At 44.8% G+C, this 19,150-nt stretch overlaps 1 protein-coding gene across 7 annotated transcripts in view; it reads right to left on the minus strand.

The window, feature by feature from the left end:
- Positions 1 to 19,150, minus strand: part of JARID2 (jumonji and AT-rich interaction domain containing 2) — a 250,806-nt gene that overhangs the window by 121,231 nt on the left and 110,425 nt on the right. Inside the window, exon 1 of one of the 7 annotated variants that reach the window (XM_073225152.1) lies at positions 3,561 to 3,679. The exons of the other annotated variants lie outside the window; for them this stretch is intronic. Within the exon in view, the coding sequence (XP_073081253.1) occupies positions 3,561 to 3,627 (67 nt within the window). The 5' untranslated portion in view covers positions 3,628 to 3,679. Of the gene's footprint in view, positions 1 to 3,560; positions 3,680 to 19,150 lie in introns of those variants that run through there. 7 annotated transcript variants of the gene reach the window in all.

Here is a 19,150-nt window from a genome sequence, read left to right on the forward strand (position 1 = left end):
CGTCTGTCACCCTGTCACTGTGAGACAAGGTATCACATTACATATTAAACAGTCAAGCATCTAAAGAGAGCTTTCATTTGCAGCAGCAGCAGCATGCGTGTGTCTGTTGGGGGATGGGGTGGCTTGCAGCACTTTGAGAGGAAATTTATAAAAGCAGCCCCCCCTTTGCTGAGGTAGGGCCCTCTGAGGCATTCAGAATTCAGAGTCTGCTGCCATTACTAGTGAAAAATAAAGCCTATTTTTCACTCATATTTTTAAAGAAAAACTGGATTGCCTGCTTTTTTGTATTTGAATGCTAGGGAAAACCTGGCTCAGGCCGACTTCACAGGTTCAACATGAACATGGAGTTTAAAGCCAGCTGTGCACACTGGGGTCAGCAGCTACGCTTTGAGACAGACCCTGGGTTCCAGGGAGGTAACAGCGCAGAGGGGCTGGCGAAGCCGAGCCCAGGCCAGCCCACTGACACCTTCTCCCTGTCAGAATGCTGTGGTGGTCGAGAACAAATGACAGTTGTGGGGCATGATGTCACTGTCACACTCGTGGCCGATGAAGCACAAATGAAAGTGGTTTAATACCTCAGCGTATGGACAATAATTTTCTCTTTCCCTCAGGAGAATGGCCCCTGAGCAGACTAGGGCTCCCCTTTGTCTGCTCTCCGATCAGCTACGGAGATTTCCCATCCCTGCCAGAAGCAGCCCCAACGACCCCCCAAAAGGAGCCCCAAGATACAAGGGCCCACACAGGTTTGTGTTAGTTTAACTAGAGGCAGAGAAGCAGAGAGGTAGATGGAGAGAGAGTCCCACAGGAGAGCTTCACCACCCCCGACTCTTTGCCCACAGAACCTTTCCTGAACAATCTAAACCTCCTTCGCATGCTCCAGTTTTGTTTTGTTTTGAGAAAAGCTGTTAGATAAAAACCTGACACAGTGATTGATAACCAATAATGTGGAAAAGTTGGGTCACTGGGCAAAAAATGAAAATGTCTGACCCTATCCATTTTTCCCTCTTTCAGATCCAAGCAAATGTCTCGCAGTAAGACAGAACCAGAACCCTCAAGCTTCGAGGCATTTTCTCACCTTGAGGCACAAAGGAACAAGCCCAGCACATGGGTCACACTGACACATAGGAGGAAGGGGCACCAGATCGCTAGTAATGGAAGGGCCATCACTGGTTAGCTACCTGAACCCCAAATGCACGAGCACCACCAGGAGACAAAGGGCCTCTCTTCCCATGTCCCAGACAGCACAAATGAAAACACCCCCATGGACAGGCTCCAACCCGACAAGCCACAGCTGGACTTCATTTGATACCCTTCCCCCCAACCCTCCGCACCCCAAAAAATTCCCTCAGTGGGAAGGATCCATGATCTTCCCGACCAGCCCAGAAGCTACTAAAACGCTGATGATCACAATAGTGAGCAGAATGTACTGTGCACATGGGGACAACACCTTAACTTCTCTGGGGTACAGGCTCTTCCTCCTCACACTCTCCCCTTTTCACTCATTCTTCATCCTTAACATGATCTCTGTAACAACGGGACCAGGTATAGTGTCTTGAACAATAATTACCGCAATACAAACATCAGCGCTGCGATGCAACGAACGAGAAGCCCTACTTCTCCATGCAGTCACTGCCACTCCTCCAACCCCGCTGGGACTCCCCTAGGTCCCCACCCCATCCCAATCCCGCACTGACTGGTGCTGGCAAACCAGCCCCAAGCCCGCCGACTAACCAGGCAGCCTAGTCGTACTTGGCCACCAAAAGCTTCAATCCTGGGAATCCCCTCAGACATGCACCTTGAGCTTCTATTACCTAAGTTAAAAGGTTCACTGTACAGATAGCCTACGACTGAACACCCCAAAGGAGGAACACCGCCTCGCACACCCAGAAGAAAAGTGATTAGAGACAATGTCAGGCTTAGGCTAGTGTGGAAAACGAGCTGCAAACAACAGCACCATCACTGCAGAGCCTGGGAACATGGAGTCACGCGCCGTAGAGGTAAACACGGGCTTTTTTTTTTTTTTTTGAGAAATTCTTTTAGACAGATAAATGAGACATGTTCAAAATGAGACCAACATGTTCAGAGTTCCACGTTCAGATAACCTGACATGCCAAGATCAGGTTTTAGACATCACGATTTGCCCTTCTCAAAGGGAGATTGCTTTGTGTAGCAGTGTTCTCAGACAACTAGTGATGTTCTTCCACCTGTACATAATGACAATATGGGTGCTGTGTAACTGTATCTTTAAAGCTCCCTACCATCATTATATTCACCCACAACGTAAGTTACCAAAAGAAACAGGCTCTCAACTATCAGTGTGAGCAAGGCTCCACAAAGTGAAGCAAAGCTGGTTTTAACTCAAATCAACAGATCCCATGAAGTTACTAGGTCTGTACAGCAGGTCTGCAACGACCAACGCACCACTCCAAGTACTTTGTGTCCTAACACCAACATTTGTGGGTAAGTGAATAGCCACACCCTGACTCCAAAACCTCTCTGCCTGTCTTTATTGACTAAGACAATAAAAATGGATACAGTAGAAGTTCTCAATCAGGAGGTGTTTGTAGCATGACTGGGAGGGGCAGAAGTTTCCCAGGGCCCTCAACACCTCACTCACATACAAATCAAATGCACATACCCACTTTTCAGAAGAAGACAGTATGAAAGGATTAAATGGGCTATTCAAAGTCCAAAGCAAAAAAACAAAAAACAAAAAACCTGATGATAGCAAGTAAGTTCAGAGAGGCCTTCTGCTTCCCAGAGTAACATATGGAAATACTTATGGAAGCAGGACAGAAAGCAGAACTCTAGAAACATGGCCACAGAATCTGCAGAGGTTTGAGGCACCAAAAATTCACTTGTGTTTATATCTAGCAATACAGACATAGACCAATGCACTAAATATAGAAGAATCGAGAGCACTCGAAGTTTAAAGCTTTAAGGTTTAACCTAGGATCACTTAGCATCTATTTATATGCCTCAGTTTCCTCCATCTTTCAAGGAAAGACAAGAAGTAGGGAAAGTATTAAGGGAAGCAAAACCACGGATGATGTTGTTTATAAAGGAAACCGAAGCGATAGAGAGGATGAACTAATTAACTTTAATCAAATATCGTATTTAAATACTGAGAAATGGTCACATAAATTGGCAATAAAATAAAGGGACCAGCCATAGCTGGATGGCGTGCAGTCCCCAGAGAAATGTCTAAGATTCATACAAGCCTGGCTGAAGCTGCAGATTTGGCCAAAATGGTCAACAGAGCTGAATGCTTAAGAACGACATTAATTCTCTCCTGTAAATTTCCACAGTGCCTTTGCAGGAGCCACCACTGCCCCTAGGGAGGATACCAAAGCTAAAAGAATATTAATAATAAGCAAATCGCAACACTTTTACATACTCACATATAGATACAGCACCCTGCCATCCATAATGGATTTAATCAGGACCCCAGCAGGGAAACCCACAAAAGGCCTATTTCTCCAACAAAAGCCATACAGCCTGAAACAAATCTAGAGCTATTTGGATTTTTTTTTTGTTTTTCTTTTTTAATAGGAACAGACCTTCCATCCCAGGTTCCTCAAGATAAGCCACCAAAAACTGCACCTGACAGACCCGTGGAGCAGCCATCCTCAGAGCCGGAGAGCATTGCAGAGAGACAGAGAGGAAGAAGGACAGCGGGAGGGAGGGAGGGAGGGAGGGAGGCAGGCAGAGTGCGGCGAGGCAGGCTCCAGAGCACTTGTCAACAATCCTCCCCGTACGTAATAGGCAGGCGGCAGCGCAGATTCCGGCAGAGCAGATTCCGCGCGGCAATAGGCCGTCCGCCCAGCTCCGGCCGAGGGGGAGGGAGGTGCCAGGGAGAGAAGGTGATTTATGTGGATGGGAGGGAATCTAACACCGAAGAGGAGGGGTCTGGGCTGGTTTTTTTCCCCTCCTGATAAATTCAAATGAGAAAAAAAGGAAAAGCGCGACTAGCTTTGTGTCCTGCATTTTCCCAACCTGCAATGCAGAGAAATCCTTATTTTAGAATTTCTGAAATGGGGGAGGCGGTGGGGGTGGGGAGGGACGCGGGGCGAGGGGCAGTCAGTTTAATTGTCCACAAGCCTGGGCGCCCCGTCTGTCAGACCCGCCCTCTCTGCACCACGCAGGCCCCCCCACGGGTGGTGGGGGGCCATGGCACATTTTCAACGGCATCCCTTTTTAATATCATAATCTGTGTCATTCAGCACTTGCCTTTTATTTATTTTTATTTGTTTTTTTCGCTGGGAAACCTGGGCAGCTCTCCAGGCAGACTGCAGAAATCTCTTTCCACATGCTCCTCCTCCGGCCCGCCTCCCCTCTCTCCAATTCTGGGCGCTGCGGTACTGATGGGATGACCGCAGGGGCCAGGCCGCCCTCCGCGCCCCAGCACGCGCACACCCCTCTCCCGGCACAGAAACTCCTCTAATCTAATCAAACAAAAGCTGGTTTTCCTCATTGTTTCTTGAGGATCTTTCACAAAACAGGCTCTGTGGCCTGGCAGCTGTTGAGAGGGGTGAATAAGGCAGGAATCCAGCAAGCCTGGCCGGCTCCCTGGCCTCCGCAGCTGGAGCGCGCATCTCCTTTCCTATGGCGTACAGCTTTCTGATTTTTAAAGTCAATTCTTTTGAAGCTTTTGAACTTCAGCTGGCAATTATAATGTCCAAAACACATGCTCCGAACACCATCCCCCCACTCTCTCCTCTTTATGCCTTTCCAGTGGGGAAAACAAGAGGGAGAGAGCCCGCATGGCATTGAAAGTATTACTCAGATGCCTCCAAGGGAACCTAGAAAGGAATGCCCCTTACTACTATTACTTTTAGTTGGTGGTGATGGTGGTGGTTTAACCAGTGAGAGAGACCCTTCGGGGCTTTACATACCCACTAGGTTATTCTGCCCTCACAAAACCCCTGAAGGCAGATGCCAGCTTTGCTCAGGGCATCCATCCCCCCAGTTACCCAGGGCTGTGATTATTCTTTACACTAATGCCTCTCCTGTTTCCTAAATCACCAAGGCCTATCTACCTGCCTCACTTCTAAACAAAAAAGTATCAAAACAAAAGGAGTAGGTGATGGTCTTCCATTATAATCTCTACTCCTTATCTGCCACTTTAAAATCAGAATTACCTGAAGTTAGGGCTTTACAGACTGTCTACTGCAATCTCCTCCTTTACAGATGAGTAAACTGAGGCTTATTGTGTAGGTATGGCTCTTAACCAAGATCACAGAGCTAAAACCCTTAAGAGGTCTCAACAAACAGTCCACCCAAGAGTCCTGCGGTATTTGGGGACAGCGCAAGCTCACACTGGAACAACTGCATGATTCCACTCCCTGGAGAACACACAGGGCTGGAAAGCCCCTCTCTAATAATTTCACATCCAGTGTGAGACCAGAGCAAGCCCTCACTCAGCCCTCTTCAGCATAATATATTCCCATAATGCGGAACAACCGTTTGGCATGTATCCGGCCACTGCGCAAGTCGTACACAGTCAATTAAAGGACATTTAAGGGACAGCTACGGCTTTTTTTCTCTTCCTTCTACTGGGGTGTGCCTTCTGGTGCCTACACTGATCAAAAGCACCCAAAACGGAATACCGGAAAGAAGACACAAGGCAGATATTTAGATGTTATAATTCTGAGACAAGGTTAGGAAGAAGGTAGAGACCACAATACGCAACTGGACAGAAATGAAGCTTGAGGTTCGCCTACGGATACTGGTCATCCTTAATGTCCAGCTGTGTAGCCCCTCCAACCAGAGAGGGCACGCAGCCATCGCTGGACGGCAGTACCTGCTCTCCTCCTATCTCTACTCTCCCGGACTTCACTGCTTCCTCTTCCCACCAACTTTTTAAAGTAACAAAAGTATTTAAATTCAAAAAGATAACACCAAAGAGGGTGTAGGCCCCAGACTGCTTTTACTTCTAAAACCGTTATCAGAATCTGATTGTACAGTCAGTGTTCCCTAAAACACATGCTGGGTTAACCCTGTGCGTCCACCCTGGCCTGTGCTCTGCTGTGGGGTTAGGAAGGAGAGTTGGAAAACTCTTCTGCCTTCAGAGGGTTAAACCCTTCGGTGGGTTTTGGACTGTTTAGATAAAATGCTGATTTACCAAAGAGGAAACCTATAAACAGTTCCAGACAGACTAACAGCCCCCTCTGGGAGACACAGTAAACTGAGAACTAGGTTCAGTTTAAGAACAGCAACACAAACTTCAAATATTTAAATCCAGAAAAGAGAAGAGGGTGGGAAGGGTGAGACTGGGAAAAAGCATTTCTTTGTTTGAAGTTAACAGGAAGGACTGCACCATCAGGTAAGTTTCAACATTGAGAGATAAGAACAAGTCCTAATTCTTAAGTGAAGACTCCTAAATATTACCGATTTTGGTCTTCCCATTTTAATTTTTAATATATAAAGAATATATGCAAACCCACAGCTGAATCCAATTACTAAAACATGACCTAGACGCTTCCCCACCTCATTTATTTTTTCAGCTAAAGCCCAAATAGATATGCTTAAACAGTATGACTATTTCATGTGCTTCATTACAAACATCACAAAAAGGGTGTTAACATTCATGAAGTCTTAGGGAACTCGTTTTTTTTCCCCAAGGGCACGTTAGGTTGCTAAGATCCATTCCTGATTTTGCTGCTACTTTGCCCATTCATTTTCACTCTTACTCATCTAACACCATTGTATGAATATTCCATCATTTATCCCAATTGTCATATCCAAGGGAATCTAAGGCATTGCCAAATCGTTGCTCTCAGGAACGATGCTGCTGGGCATCCTTCAACTTGTCCCCCCTGAGAGCATGCACTAGAGATTCTCTGGAATCCTAAAATATGCAAATATGTACATTTACAAGTTAACAGGGCAAACTGATATCCAAGGAAGGTGTCAATTTCTGCTTGGGCACCAAGCACCTCTAATCTCTAAATGTTTAAATGAAAGAGCTCCTATTATTGAAGATTCCACAGAACAAGGCACTCCAACTGCTACTTAAGAAGAGATCCGAATTTCAGAAAGGGTCTCCTAGCCTAAGAAATGCTCTGCAGCCAGCAAGTACCATCCACCTAATTGCCAAAACAGCAGGACATATTTTGCTGCTGAGAGCTTTGGAACTGAGGACCTACCCCTACGGGTTTACAACCATTTCATCACCTCTGAGTCGGGCCACCTCCAGGAGCCACCAGCTGCACACTGCATTTTAAAAATATGTGAATGAAGCGAACTCCAAACCGGGTTTGGGATAAAATGGGAGAGAGCAATTCATTTGCACATCTTCATCAAATTTGAGTATCTATCTGTTAGTACCCTGTGTTGTAATTAAAGAATCTGCAGCCTCTTAAGTGTTTGTTTGTATTCATGTATCCAGTCAAGGAAGTCAGGCCATATTGAGAGCTGGGACCCACCTCATAAAGGACAGACAAGCCTTAGGGTTGAGGAAGTCACAGAGTCCTCCTTGTCACCCATGATCGGCCTCTGAAAGCTCTCCAAATTCCTGCTACCTACACAGGTTACTGTGCACAAAGGTGGCAACTTGGCAACTGAGTTGCACGGTCTTCCAAATTTTTCCAGAACATAACAGTTTTCCAAAAACTACTTATGATAAATAAAGGAGGAGTAGGGTGAAGTGGGCTGCCCTATGTAAAAAAGGGGTGTAGAGTCTGAATTTCATAAAGAATTTATTAATTTTAATGATTTAATGAGGGCTTTCATGATCATGCTGCATTAGCCATATACTCATAAAGATATCTATCTTTATTTGGGCTGATATTGATCATATCGCCTAGGTTGTGATAAAAAGCCATCACAGAGAAGTGACCCACTGTGTGTGCAAATATCTTTCTGAAATGTAATTGAAATATGGGCACTTTACAGGAGCTGTCATAACGTTGATAAACATTACTTGTAGAATTATATATAAATAAAAGTTAATACACTGGCAATATACCAAGCAGCATTAGGTACACACGGAGTCTGGCCTGGAGTCCTTCCAGGGGGCTCAGTAATTCCTGGAGCCCCAACAGTGCTCGACTGTATAATGCAGGTGGCTGGCTCTAGAGCCAATGTGACTTCAGGGCCCTACTGTTCAATTATAAAATTATACCAATAATCACAAGAACACAGTAGGGCTATCTGAGAGGGGTGAATGTTTATTAACTAGTGAAACAAACTTGGTTGCTATGGAGTTAGTGACTAGTGCCAATAACATGGCACTACAGTTAAACCAGGAAATTCAAATTCAGAAGCTATGGGAAAGAACAAATGTTCTATCAATTTAAAAAAGAACAAAAACAAAAAACTGATCTGGTAAGGATCCAGTACTAAGGACCCTACTGGTTCACAGCACACACAGAACAATCTGGACAAGGTTGCCTGGTTCTAATCCTAGTTTTACTCTTCGTAGACTGTGTGCCTGAGGGCCTCAGTTTCCTCATCTGCTAAGTGGACATAACAACAACCATGACTGATGAAATGAAGCATGCAAGTGTATATAGAAGGATTACTGGTACTTTATAAGGGTTACCTATATATATGCCTTAATAACCTCGTATCTATTTGTAATTACTTGGCTGTTAAAAAACAAAATATATTGCGGCTTTTTCTATATTTTAAATGATTCAGGGAATGGACTTAAAAAGGTAAACATGGAAATGATGCCAAGTAGAAAATGACTGGCACACTGCTATTACACTTCTGTAGCTTGTGTTCTCCAGATAAAGTAAAATTCAACAAGAATCATGACATGGTCATTTTACCTACCTAAGAATAATGAATAATGAAGAACTGCATTTGAAAAGACCTGAAACAAAGACCCAACTAAGGTCATAAATGAAGAGTATAGTTAATCACTTTTTTCAAATCTTGATTCTGAAAAGGTCTATATACTCTCATACACCGCTAGTGTGATAATAAACTGATAAACATTTCTAGACAGCAACTTGGGAATAGATGTCAACAATGTACACGTCTATAATTCAGCAAGTTCACTTCTATAAAGTAATATCAAGATATTATTGAGCAAAATGAGATTTATGCGCAAGGATTTCAATGCAGTTTGTTTTAATTACTTGCTTTTTTTAACTGGTTTAAATTTTATCTGCATCCATTTAAATAAGAAAGAATTCTTCTACTTCAGCTTCCTGAGCCATGCAGTAGACTGAGGGCAATGCCTTGCTTTTCAAACCTGACAACATCCCATGAGAATCCACGAGGGCTTCGGGGGAGCTGGCCTGGATCCTGCGTACATGACAAATGACACATCCTCTTCATTACTCGACCTCTCAAGCCTCAGTGCCTTTGCACATGCTGTTCCCTCTTTTGGAATATTCACTCCTGTCTACCTAGAAAGCTCCTGTTCCTCTTTCTGGTCAGCCTTCCACAACACGGACCCCCTCCCTTCTCTGCAGGTCCTACCCCTAGGTAATATCCAGTGATGAGCAAACATCTATGTGACTCTCACTTCTGTGAACAAGACAACTTAGTTTTGCTCATCTCAACTTAGTTTGCTCTTGAGGAATGTGCCTTAAGAAAATACCTGAGATCCAATATATACTGTAAAAGAGCAATTTGCTCCTCCAGACCCTTTCGGGGTCTTCATAAGCCTGCAGTGCTCTGACCTTCGAGGCCATACTTTACAACTCACCAGGCCTTCCACTGGCCACCTTTCTTACCAAAGATGTTCAAAGAATTATCTCTTTGGGTTTCAAAGTATTTGGCTAGGAATACCTCATGTAATTTATAATAAACTGACCTTTCAGTATTCACTGGTCAAAATCAGGAATTCTTGGGAATTAGAAGATCTAATCTTCAAATTTTCAAGTGAAAAGATTTTACAAACCTTCTATTTTAGCACTCAAAAATCCTCACATTAATAGTGTTGTTGTTTTCTTTCTTTTAGAGCCAATAATTTCTTTCTGTTGTAAAACTGTTCTGGGTCTTCCTCAAAGGTTTACCTTTTATACCCTGCTAGCTTAGATAAATACATTTTGTTACACAACATGAGCCAAATAAAATCAAGTAAAAGGCAAAATTAACTATAATCCCCCTACCTTTTTTAGAAAATGCAATTACAACAGTCACTGTTTATAAATTTATGTATATTCTTTGTGATGTCTTCCTTAAAAGTCTCATGACATACTGGTGACTAATGCTAAAAATAGAAGATTAATTTTAAGATATTACACATTCTTTAAAAAATATATCACATTTTCAACATAGTAACATGACAAAAGGCTCATCACAATGTTTCAAACTGTAGAGATTCCACCGTACAAAATAATTAAACTGAGTTAAAAAAAAAAACCACAGCAAACTGTTTACAAAGTAGACATGGAGAAATAAAAACTAGTGATTAAAAAAACAGGATTCACTCCGGTGACCATCTTTGCAATTTTAGCTGAAATCTCCAAGGTTTCTACTATTAAAATGAATTACTTGAAGAACAGAGTAAAAAGGAAATCTTAAAAATTATTTAAGTGGTATCACAAGGAAAGTGGGTGTGTTGCCATGATAGTAGTGTCCGATCACAAAAGACGTTCTCCATGATGAGACCAAAGTATTCTAAAATAGCCCAAAACACTAAAAGGCATCCAAATATTAGTATTTTTTTCAACTTGTCATCAGTGTCTGCACAACATACCATGAGGGTAGCTAACAGGGAAGGTTTCTGAGTTTAACCACACTAGCTATCTGGAAAGACCTCCTGCCAAAAACAAAAAGATAGAGCAAGAGGGTAAAAGAGAAGCCTTTGACCACTATGCTCCTATCTCTACAGCCACAGGTTCAAATTTGGTAGTCCCTAGTCACATGTGGGACTTCAGAGTAAAATTTTAATTTTTAAATTAAATCAGACCAACTAGGTACTGAGGACTCCCAAGTCACAACTGGCTCGTGGCTATCAGAGGGACAATGCAAATATGGAACATTTCCATCACTCAGAACGTTCTACCAGGCACCCCGTGCTGGTCTACAGAGTTTTCATGCATTTTAGTCTCGAGACCCTGTCACCAAGTCGGCCGGCAGCAGCAGTCCCTCTTGTCCCTCCCCTCTATGGTCCTCTACTAGAAGCTCAGACCGAGGAAACAGGGCAAGTCAGACCGACAGTGACTTCTTTTCAGGCTGCAGGGTAAAAAGGAGAGGGGCACATGGAGCAGTAAGCGGACAACCCCCTTCAATTCAGCAGCAGATGGCTCTCAGTGTAATCAGCCTAGCTTTTAGAAGAGGAGAGGTGGGAAAACAAGGTTAGAACTATTAAAAAGCCATGAGCTTATTCAGAAAACTAAAAACTGTAGGAAAACACTTTTTGCAAAGCAATTACCCCACAGGGTGATTTTTTATCATAAAATGGTTTCAGGCAATCTTCATGTAGCCTGAGAGTAAAGGTCAGCAATCACCAGCTAACACTCAGGAGCACACCAAGTGCCACATGAGACTGTTCTGAGTTAAGACTCCCATTTTGCTACCCTCAAGGCTACAGGCACCAAGAGGTATAAACCCACACACAGGTGACTCTGGGGTCACTGCCTGGGTCCTACACACACACAGGACCTCCAGGAGGAAGCCATCACTCTGTGCATTCCTGTATACAGGTGGGGGACGGGGAAGGAGTCACACACCAGAGGAGAGAAACAGTGGCCAAGGAGGACGGCTGTCGCCTTGATTACCTCCTGTCCACTTCCCTCAGCATCTACAAATCACCCGAATGTTTCCTAAGCCTTGAGCCAGCGAGTTGGAAGAAGAATATGAACATGCCATAGACATCAGCATATGGCTCATCACAAACACGAAACCAGACAAGGTAAAGGATGTCAAGAGATTTATTTTACATCAGGAGGAAACCAGTGACAAGATAGCTCACAGTGATGCCCAGTTACTGGGACAACTGGAATTATAATCCCACGTCAGTGCCCATTATGACATACCCACTTTTCCTGATACATCTGATATTGCTTTAAGTGGCTAGAATCCAGAAATTTTGGCTTAATGATTTGACAGATTGCAACGTGAATGGTTACATAACATAGCCTCCATCACTTCTAAAAAGCTGCTGAAAACATAAAAGCCCTAAGAATGTTCTTTCCTCGACCCTACACCCTAACGTTTCATGCCAAGCCGATGTATTCCACAGCCACTGCCTCCTGCTTCCGGCCTCAGGCCTCTCCCCTCCAACCCAGCTGGCACAGATTCATCTTCCTTCACATACCACATACCAGCTCAGAAACCCCCTCCCGGGCTCCTCAGAGAGTACAGAATCCAGAGCTCTGTGCCCTGGAAAGGGCGCCCTGCCTATACAAACCAAGATCCTGCTACGCCAACAGAGCAGCTTTTCCCACTGAGGAATGACCTGCTGCTGGGGACACTAAACAGGGATGGCTTCCTTCTGGCTCGGTCAGACTTCTGCTCTGAAGTCCCAGGGTGAGGTGTAACAACAGGGTGCGGGGCATCCAGACCCTGGGAAGTTGGCAAACTGATGCTAATGCAGTCCTTTAAGTGTGCTATATTTTGCAACACAGCAACAGCTTTTATGAGAAGTAGTTAGGTAATGTGTATCTAGAACCTCAATAACAATGACCCTTTGAAAGCTTGCTTTCTGCCAGGTACTAAGGACTTTAAATAAATCATCTCTTTAATCCTAAACACATCGCCTCTGAGGAAGAAATTACTCCACTTAACAGAGCTGGGAAACAGCGAACAGGAGCCAAACAGGATGGCCAGTTCAGGTTTGTTCCTTACACCCATGGAGGGATGACGGCAGCGCAGTCCTCCCTGCCAGTGCCCAGGGTAAGAGAGCTGTGGCCTGCTGGCCCAGCACGAGCAGAAGTATGAAGGCCCACCCAGCCGTTCTCTCCAGGAAGCCGCTACATCACCTGCCTTCATAGCTCCAGGGCATGGAGCTGCACCACTCAGCTCAGCCGCACTGGTCTGAACCTCTGTGACTCAGCTCTCCCTGTCTTCAGGTTCGACGTCCACCCGGGAAGGGGTTGGCGTGGGCTCATACAAATGCCTTCTTGGAGGATGCATAATACATAGATGCTCTGAGCTCTCTGCTCGCTGCCCCCGTCCCCCAAAAATGTAGTCAATTCCTTAGACAGAAGGCGCCCCTTGAGCTTGTATTTCACAGAGGGGCTAAGAAAACGGAGGAGAATGTACGAGGCGGCAGCCAGCAGTGGTGGCCAGTATCCTCCCATCCACTACCAAGAGCAGCCACTTGATGGCAGTCTTAACCTGTTCCCTTGGAATTCTTCCATGAAGAGAGACCCAGGAGGTAGGAGCACCAAGAGTGGGCTGCGCAATGTGGACAGTGCTAAAAAGGCACCTTTGCTTGACCTGACAGTGCAGATGCACGGGCGTGAAACAGGCAGATAAAGAAACCGGGCCAACATTCTCCTCAGGTTTCTCCCCCTGTCCACAGGCTTCTCAGGGGCCTGGGTGGAAGCAATTACACAGGTTGTGCAGTCAGACAACTCGGAAAGACGGAGCACCCCCAGGCCCCACGACACATTCACACTGGGCTTTCCATTAACAGACTGACGTGCGAGGCAGACAGATGGTAACAAACAGTTAATAAATCAATGAATGGCAAGCTCCTGCTTCTACCCCAGCACGTTGTCCACTGAAACCATTAAAAAAAAAAAAGCCAAAAATAACAAAGAGGCGACTTCCGTTAGAAGGTGCAACACCTGTCGAATAAAGCAACTCAGTACTTTTCTTCCTTGAATTGTAAAGAGGAAGGAAAAAAAGAGTATGTACATCTTTTGGAGAAAAGGCTCTGAGGGTGGGGGGAATACACTGTACACTGTGATCGCTACATCCTTTTATTTTCAGTGGCAGTAAGATTAACATAAAAATGTGGAGGGAGGTGTGGGGATTAGTATTATTATCAGAAAACAGTCTCTTGTCTTAGCACGGATAAAGACATGCTCCAACACAGTTCAACCTGGCCCTGTACGACAGCTTCATAACTCTTGGCTTCTCACTTTATAAGAAGAGTTCAGGCACAGAGTAAAGAGTTGGCCTATATTTTTCTCTGAGGGATTCAGAAAGTGCCAGCTGAGAGCCTTCCAGCTCACCCTTTAAAACTCTGTAACGCTTTCCAACTGAGTAAACTGGAAAGGCCCTTTTCAAATAACACTAGTAGTCTGAAGTTGGGTAAACTGCTGAGTGAGGGCAGAGTAAAGCCACTAGAGCAGAGGCTTACTTACAGGCTAAGCAATTTGCGATGTAGATCCCTCTAGAAATTACCAGGCCTCCCGCATGCCAAAACGGCAACTACAGTTTTCTTTCGACTGGTATGTCATCTGTCCTAATCACATCTGAAGAGGACTTGTCAATCTTCTAGAAATACTCAAAAGTGAGGAAAAACTTTCTAAAATATGCATTCAAAACTATGGATTCCTTCACGAATACCCCAATCGTATCAGCGGGAAGAAGAGTGTCAGAGCAGAGAGTTAAATGTTTCCAAGCGGAGACCTTGAGCTGCCTTCATGCATCAGAAGGCAAGAGAACTGTTCAGAGCCATGAAAAATTGGAAGGAAACTGCCTCTTTAGACAGCACCAGATGCTGGCGTGGGAGTCTCAGGCCCAGATGTCTTTCCCTGCTATCTAGACCAGGCGCCAAGAATGATCGGGATGCCCACCTACCTGCCAAAGAGAAACATGGACCCGGTCGCGAAATAACCAAGAAGACAACAGCAAGGCAGGTCACACAGTAAGAGGCCCCGCGTGCAGAATTAGATCCGAAGTGTGAATGAGCCCAGAGCTTAGTGAAAGGTCAGGGAACAGCGAGAGAGAGTGGGAATGGAGTCCCAGGACATCACGCACGAGGCGCCTAAAGCTCACCTTGGCACAACACAGGGCAGCCTGCCCGACAGGCTGGGCTGACACTGGCGACTCTTTTCCTTAATAGGCAGGCCTAAGGTTATAAAACAGCTCATGTTTCCCTCACTGGCCCCCAACCTCCTTGAAGGAGAGACCCTTACTATCCTACGATCTTTTGGAAAAAAATTATGAAGCTAAACTTGGGGCTGCAGAAGCACCCTAAAGACTACAGAGAAAGCCAGCAGGATATATGAGATTTCACAGCAGAGAAGATTAAGTAACAAGTTAAGAGACTTATGGACTATCCAGTGATTTCCCAAAAGCATATCTCATCACTCTTCTGGCTTTAAAGATATGCCATACAGGACTCTAAACATTTAATACGGCTCAAGTAATAACAGGTAATTTTCAAAAGCTAAGTAAAAAGCCCTCTAAATTGGGGGAAATGGGCTCTAAGAAATTTACAAGCAAAACAAAACGACACTAGTCCTTTGTGGTAAGTCTGATAGTAATTATAGCTCCATAAATATACACATCACAGAATTCAACTCATGAGATGGGTCAGACTGAGAAAACATGAGGCCCTTCTCCAAGCAGGAGGAGGTGGGTGACGGTATCATTTACAAGAGTGAACAGAGATAAACAAATTCCATGCTGGAGTAAGTCACGTCTTGGGTGAGTGCAGCCCGATTCAGTGACCCCACAAGGTCTTCCCTTTGTATACATGGTAAGAAATAAAAATGGTTGGAAAGCACTGCCCTAAATTGCATTTATAGCATTAGGCAAGCAAGAGGAATTAGTATGTTACAAATAGGATTGCCTCAGCCTCAAATAATCCCGGTTTTTCCCCAAATTGACAACAGAAACACATCCTTCCTGTAGCATCTCAACTGCCATTCCCCTCCAAAATACCCTGCTTACCCTTTCCTGGGGTTCTTGGCCTCCTAAGACAGCTCCCCTTGCACAAGAGTCATGTTTCAATCCTTAGGTGACCCAAGTGGGCTCACAAAAGCAGGGACTAAGTAAAGTCTAAGCTTAATTCCATCCAGTTGGCAGGAACAATAACTCCTCTAAAAACCCAACAGTTCTTAGGGTTCACTGATGTACCAGGAAATCAGTCTTGTATCACAAGCACAAGAAAACATCACAGGATTAACATGGAAATTTGCCTAAAATTAAAACAAAACTCTCACCATCTCAAAGCCCCACCAAGCAGCAGGCTGTTAGAGCTTCAACACAGGAATGTGGGGACACAAAGTCCGTAACACCCAATGAGACTGTATTGGGAGACAGAGCTTGTGAGGAGGTGACCAAGGTTGAATGAGGCCATATGGGTGGGCCATACTCTGACAGGGCTGGTGTCGCCGGAAGAAGAGAAACAGGCCCCCAGTGCACCCTCTCCCCAACTCTCAGCCATGTGAGGACAACAGCCAGGAAGCAATCTGTCACCAGCAACTGGACTGGCTGCACCCCGGACCTCATATTTTCAGCCTCGAGAACAATGAGCAATAAAAGTCTGTGATTTAAGCCGCCCAGTCTATGGTATTTTCTTACAGCAGCACAAGCTGACTAATATACAGACTTTCACCACAGCCACAAAAAAATGAACAGAAATCAGCAGCCTTACTACACTGCTGCCACATGACTTTGCATCCTTAAGGTCATTAGGCAGATCAAGGGCTCCTCACAAGAATCAATCTGAGACAAACTGTGTGAGCAGAGAAGCACATGGCCTAGGGCTGCCTCTTTAAGCTTGCCTTTGGGGGAAAGCCCAGTCTGGGATCCTAGGTGCAGAATTTCTGGAATTACATCAAGGCCGAGATTTCTTAACGCTTAGACTTCTTAAGAATAGCACCACAAGATTAGGTGACACCGAAGAGGATAGTAAGTGAAACTGTTCAAGAGCCCATTTGGTCAGGACTTGCACGCACACCAGCTCAGAACCAAATGGGTAATGCCAGTTTAAAACAGGGAATCTGGCCCCACAAACGTCACCGTGAGGTGGTAAGTGTCACACATGACAACACCCAGTTGTGGGGGGTCTTCTGCAAAAGCAGTGACCAATGCCGACCCAAGCCTGGGCCTCCAGGAGCTATTTTACTGGACACACGTGAGCTTTGGACTGATAGGCCACTTTTAAGTCTCAGTAGACACTCTCAGGCACCTGGTACATTCTGGGAAAACACCATAAACCCATACATAACCATAAAAGCTTCTAAAAATAGAGCCCTGGTGACAAACCCTAAAATGAGCACACACAGTTGAAAGACTTCAGATGAAACAGGAGGGCAGAAGGAAGCTCTTGTGGGGTGATGGGAATGTATCCACCTTGTCCTGCCTTTAAAAACCTCTCCCTTCCTGTGGCCCTTCAGAGCATTTCTCTACTTGCTAGATGGAATGCTGCCCAATTCATGAACTGCACTTAAAAAGACCATTAAATCTTCAAATTTACTTCATTGCATTTTTTTTTCTTGTAGCCTTGCACAAAGTGGCTTAACATAGAGACCAACAAATTATTGTAAAAATTATCATAATGTTATAATAATTAGAAGTGTTGACTTTTTTCCCTAAAACCCCCAATTTTAATTCAAACTACCAAGCAATGCTTCTTGTACCTAAACACGTATTCACACATGTGGTTAAGAAAGGGTACAAGGGTGACCCGATTCCAAGAAATCTTTATGATGAGACATATAAATGTATCACAATCATGAATAAACATGCTCTTTGGAGGGGAAATAGCCTGGACTATCATCTGGGGCATAGTGTCTAGGCATGTGCATTTCCGAAAGGAAATCTAGAGTCACAGGTGGAACCCACCCAGCGCCCCCAAACCCAAGTAAAGGGAGCACATCTACAGCGTGGCAGAGGGGTAACTGGACATGGGAGTCGGATTTGTGCTGAACTGGGTGCCCAGGGGTTGCTCATCCACAGCAGTCAGAACAGATGAGGCTTTTCTGTCATGCAAAGTACAACCTACGTGGGGCGTGGGGGAGAGCTAATAACTAATGACAACAATACAAAGTAACAGCAGTGAGAATTTCTATGCAGGAAAACATTACAAGGTGAGGAGCTCAAGGGTAATAAATAGACAAAGGAACAATTTTTGGAAGAGAAATACAGAGAGGAATTAAATCACATAAGTAGCTAAATGGGAGAGTTCTAGAAAGAAGGATTAGCAAAAGCAAAAAATCTGGGGCAAGAAAAGTGTGCCTGGTCTATGTGCCAGTAGCAGGAAGGCTAGACTAGGTGAGTCAAGACAGGTAAGGGACAGAGGGCTACGTGAGCCCAGGGAGATACTGGGGCCCACAACCAGTGGCCAAGGAAAGGCTGTGTTTAGCTTTATGCTAAGAGAGCTGGGGAGACGCTGCAGAGGCACAGCACGGGATACCTTGCCTTCATAAAGGTCTGGTCTGGCTGCTGCCTGGAGGGGGACAAAGGCAGAAGCTGCCAGAGCATTAGGAGTCTCAGCCCAAGCCCAAGGTAGTGGACTAATGACAGTGGTGCAAATTCAGATTCAGAAGGTATTTTAAGTTTAGAACACACAGGTTTTGCTAAAGGATAGACAGCGAAGTCTGAAGGGAAAAAAATAGAACAGAACAGCAAGGTTTGGGCCCAAATCAACTAGAATGGAACTGGCATTTATTGACAATGAGAAGACAGGGTAGGGTAGAAGCAGGTAAGAGGGGAGATAGAGTGGGCTCTGGGACACCTCAAGTTCATAAGGCCTACCAAGAAATGAAGTGCAGAAGGCAAGAAGGTAGTGGAATTCAGGAGAGGTTCGAACCTGTCAAATGCGGCCTTAATGAGCAATGAAAGCCACACTGAAACGTGCATTTGGCCATCAAGTCATTATTAGCCTTGGTAAGTAGCCTAGTTCCAGGGATTCAAAGAGAACAAGAGTGGGTGGGTATTAACATGAATATAAATAGTAGAGAAGACACTGGTTAGACATTTTATTTCAGGGAACTCTTGTTATGTAAGAGATGAATAGCAGGAGACGCCAGACCAGTGAGGGATTTATTTTATTATGGCAGAAGCTACAACAGGTTTTGTTTACTAATGAGAATTATCCAAGTGAAGCAGTAAATAATTTTGAGGAAAGCGGGGATCATTTCCAGAGTGTTATCTCCACAGAGATGAGAAGAGAAATGCTTTGATGAGCAAAGGGAGAGAGGATGGCTAGTGACAGGCTTTTACTACAGGTGGCCCAGCTTTAAAAATGTTCCAGACCACAGATTTCCTCTTGCTCTCAGCACACCTCAAAGCAGGGTTTCTCTAACGACTGTGACAAGCTGGAAAGCTCCGCAGT

This window comes from Manis javanica, chromosome 16, assembly GCF_040802235.1.
Source record: "Manis javanica isolate MJ-LG chromosome 16, MJ_LKY, whole genome shotgun sequence".
NCBI lineage: Eukaryota > Metazoa > Chordata > Mammalia > Pholidota > Manidae > Manis > Manis javanica.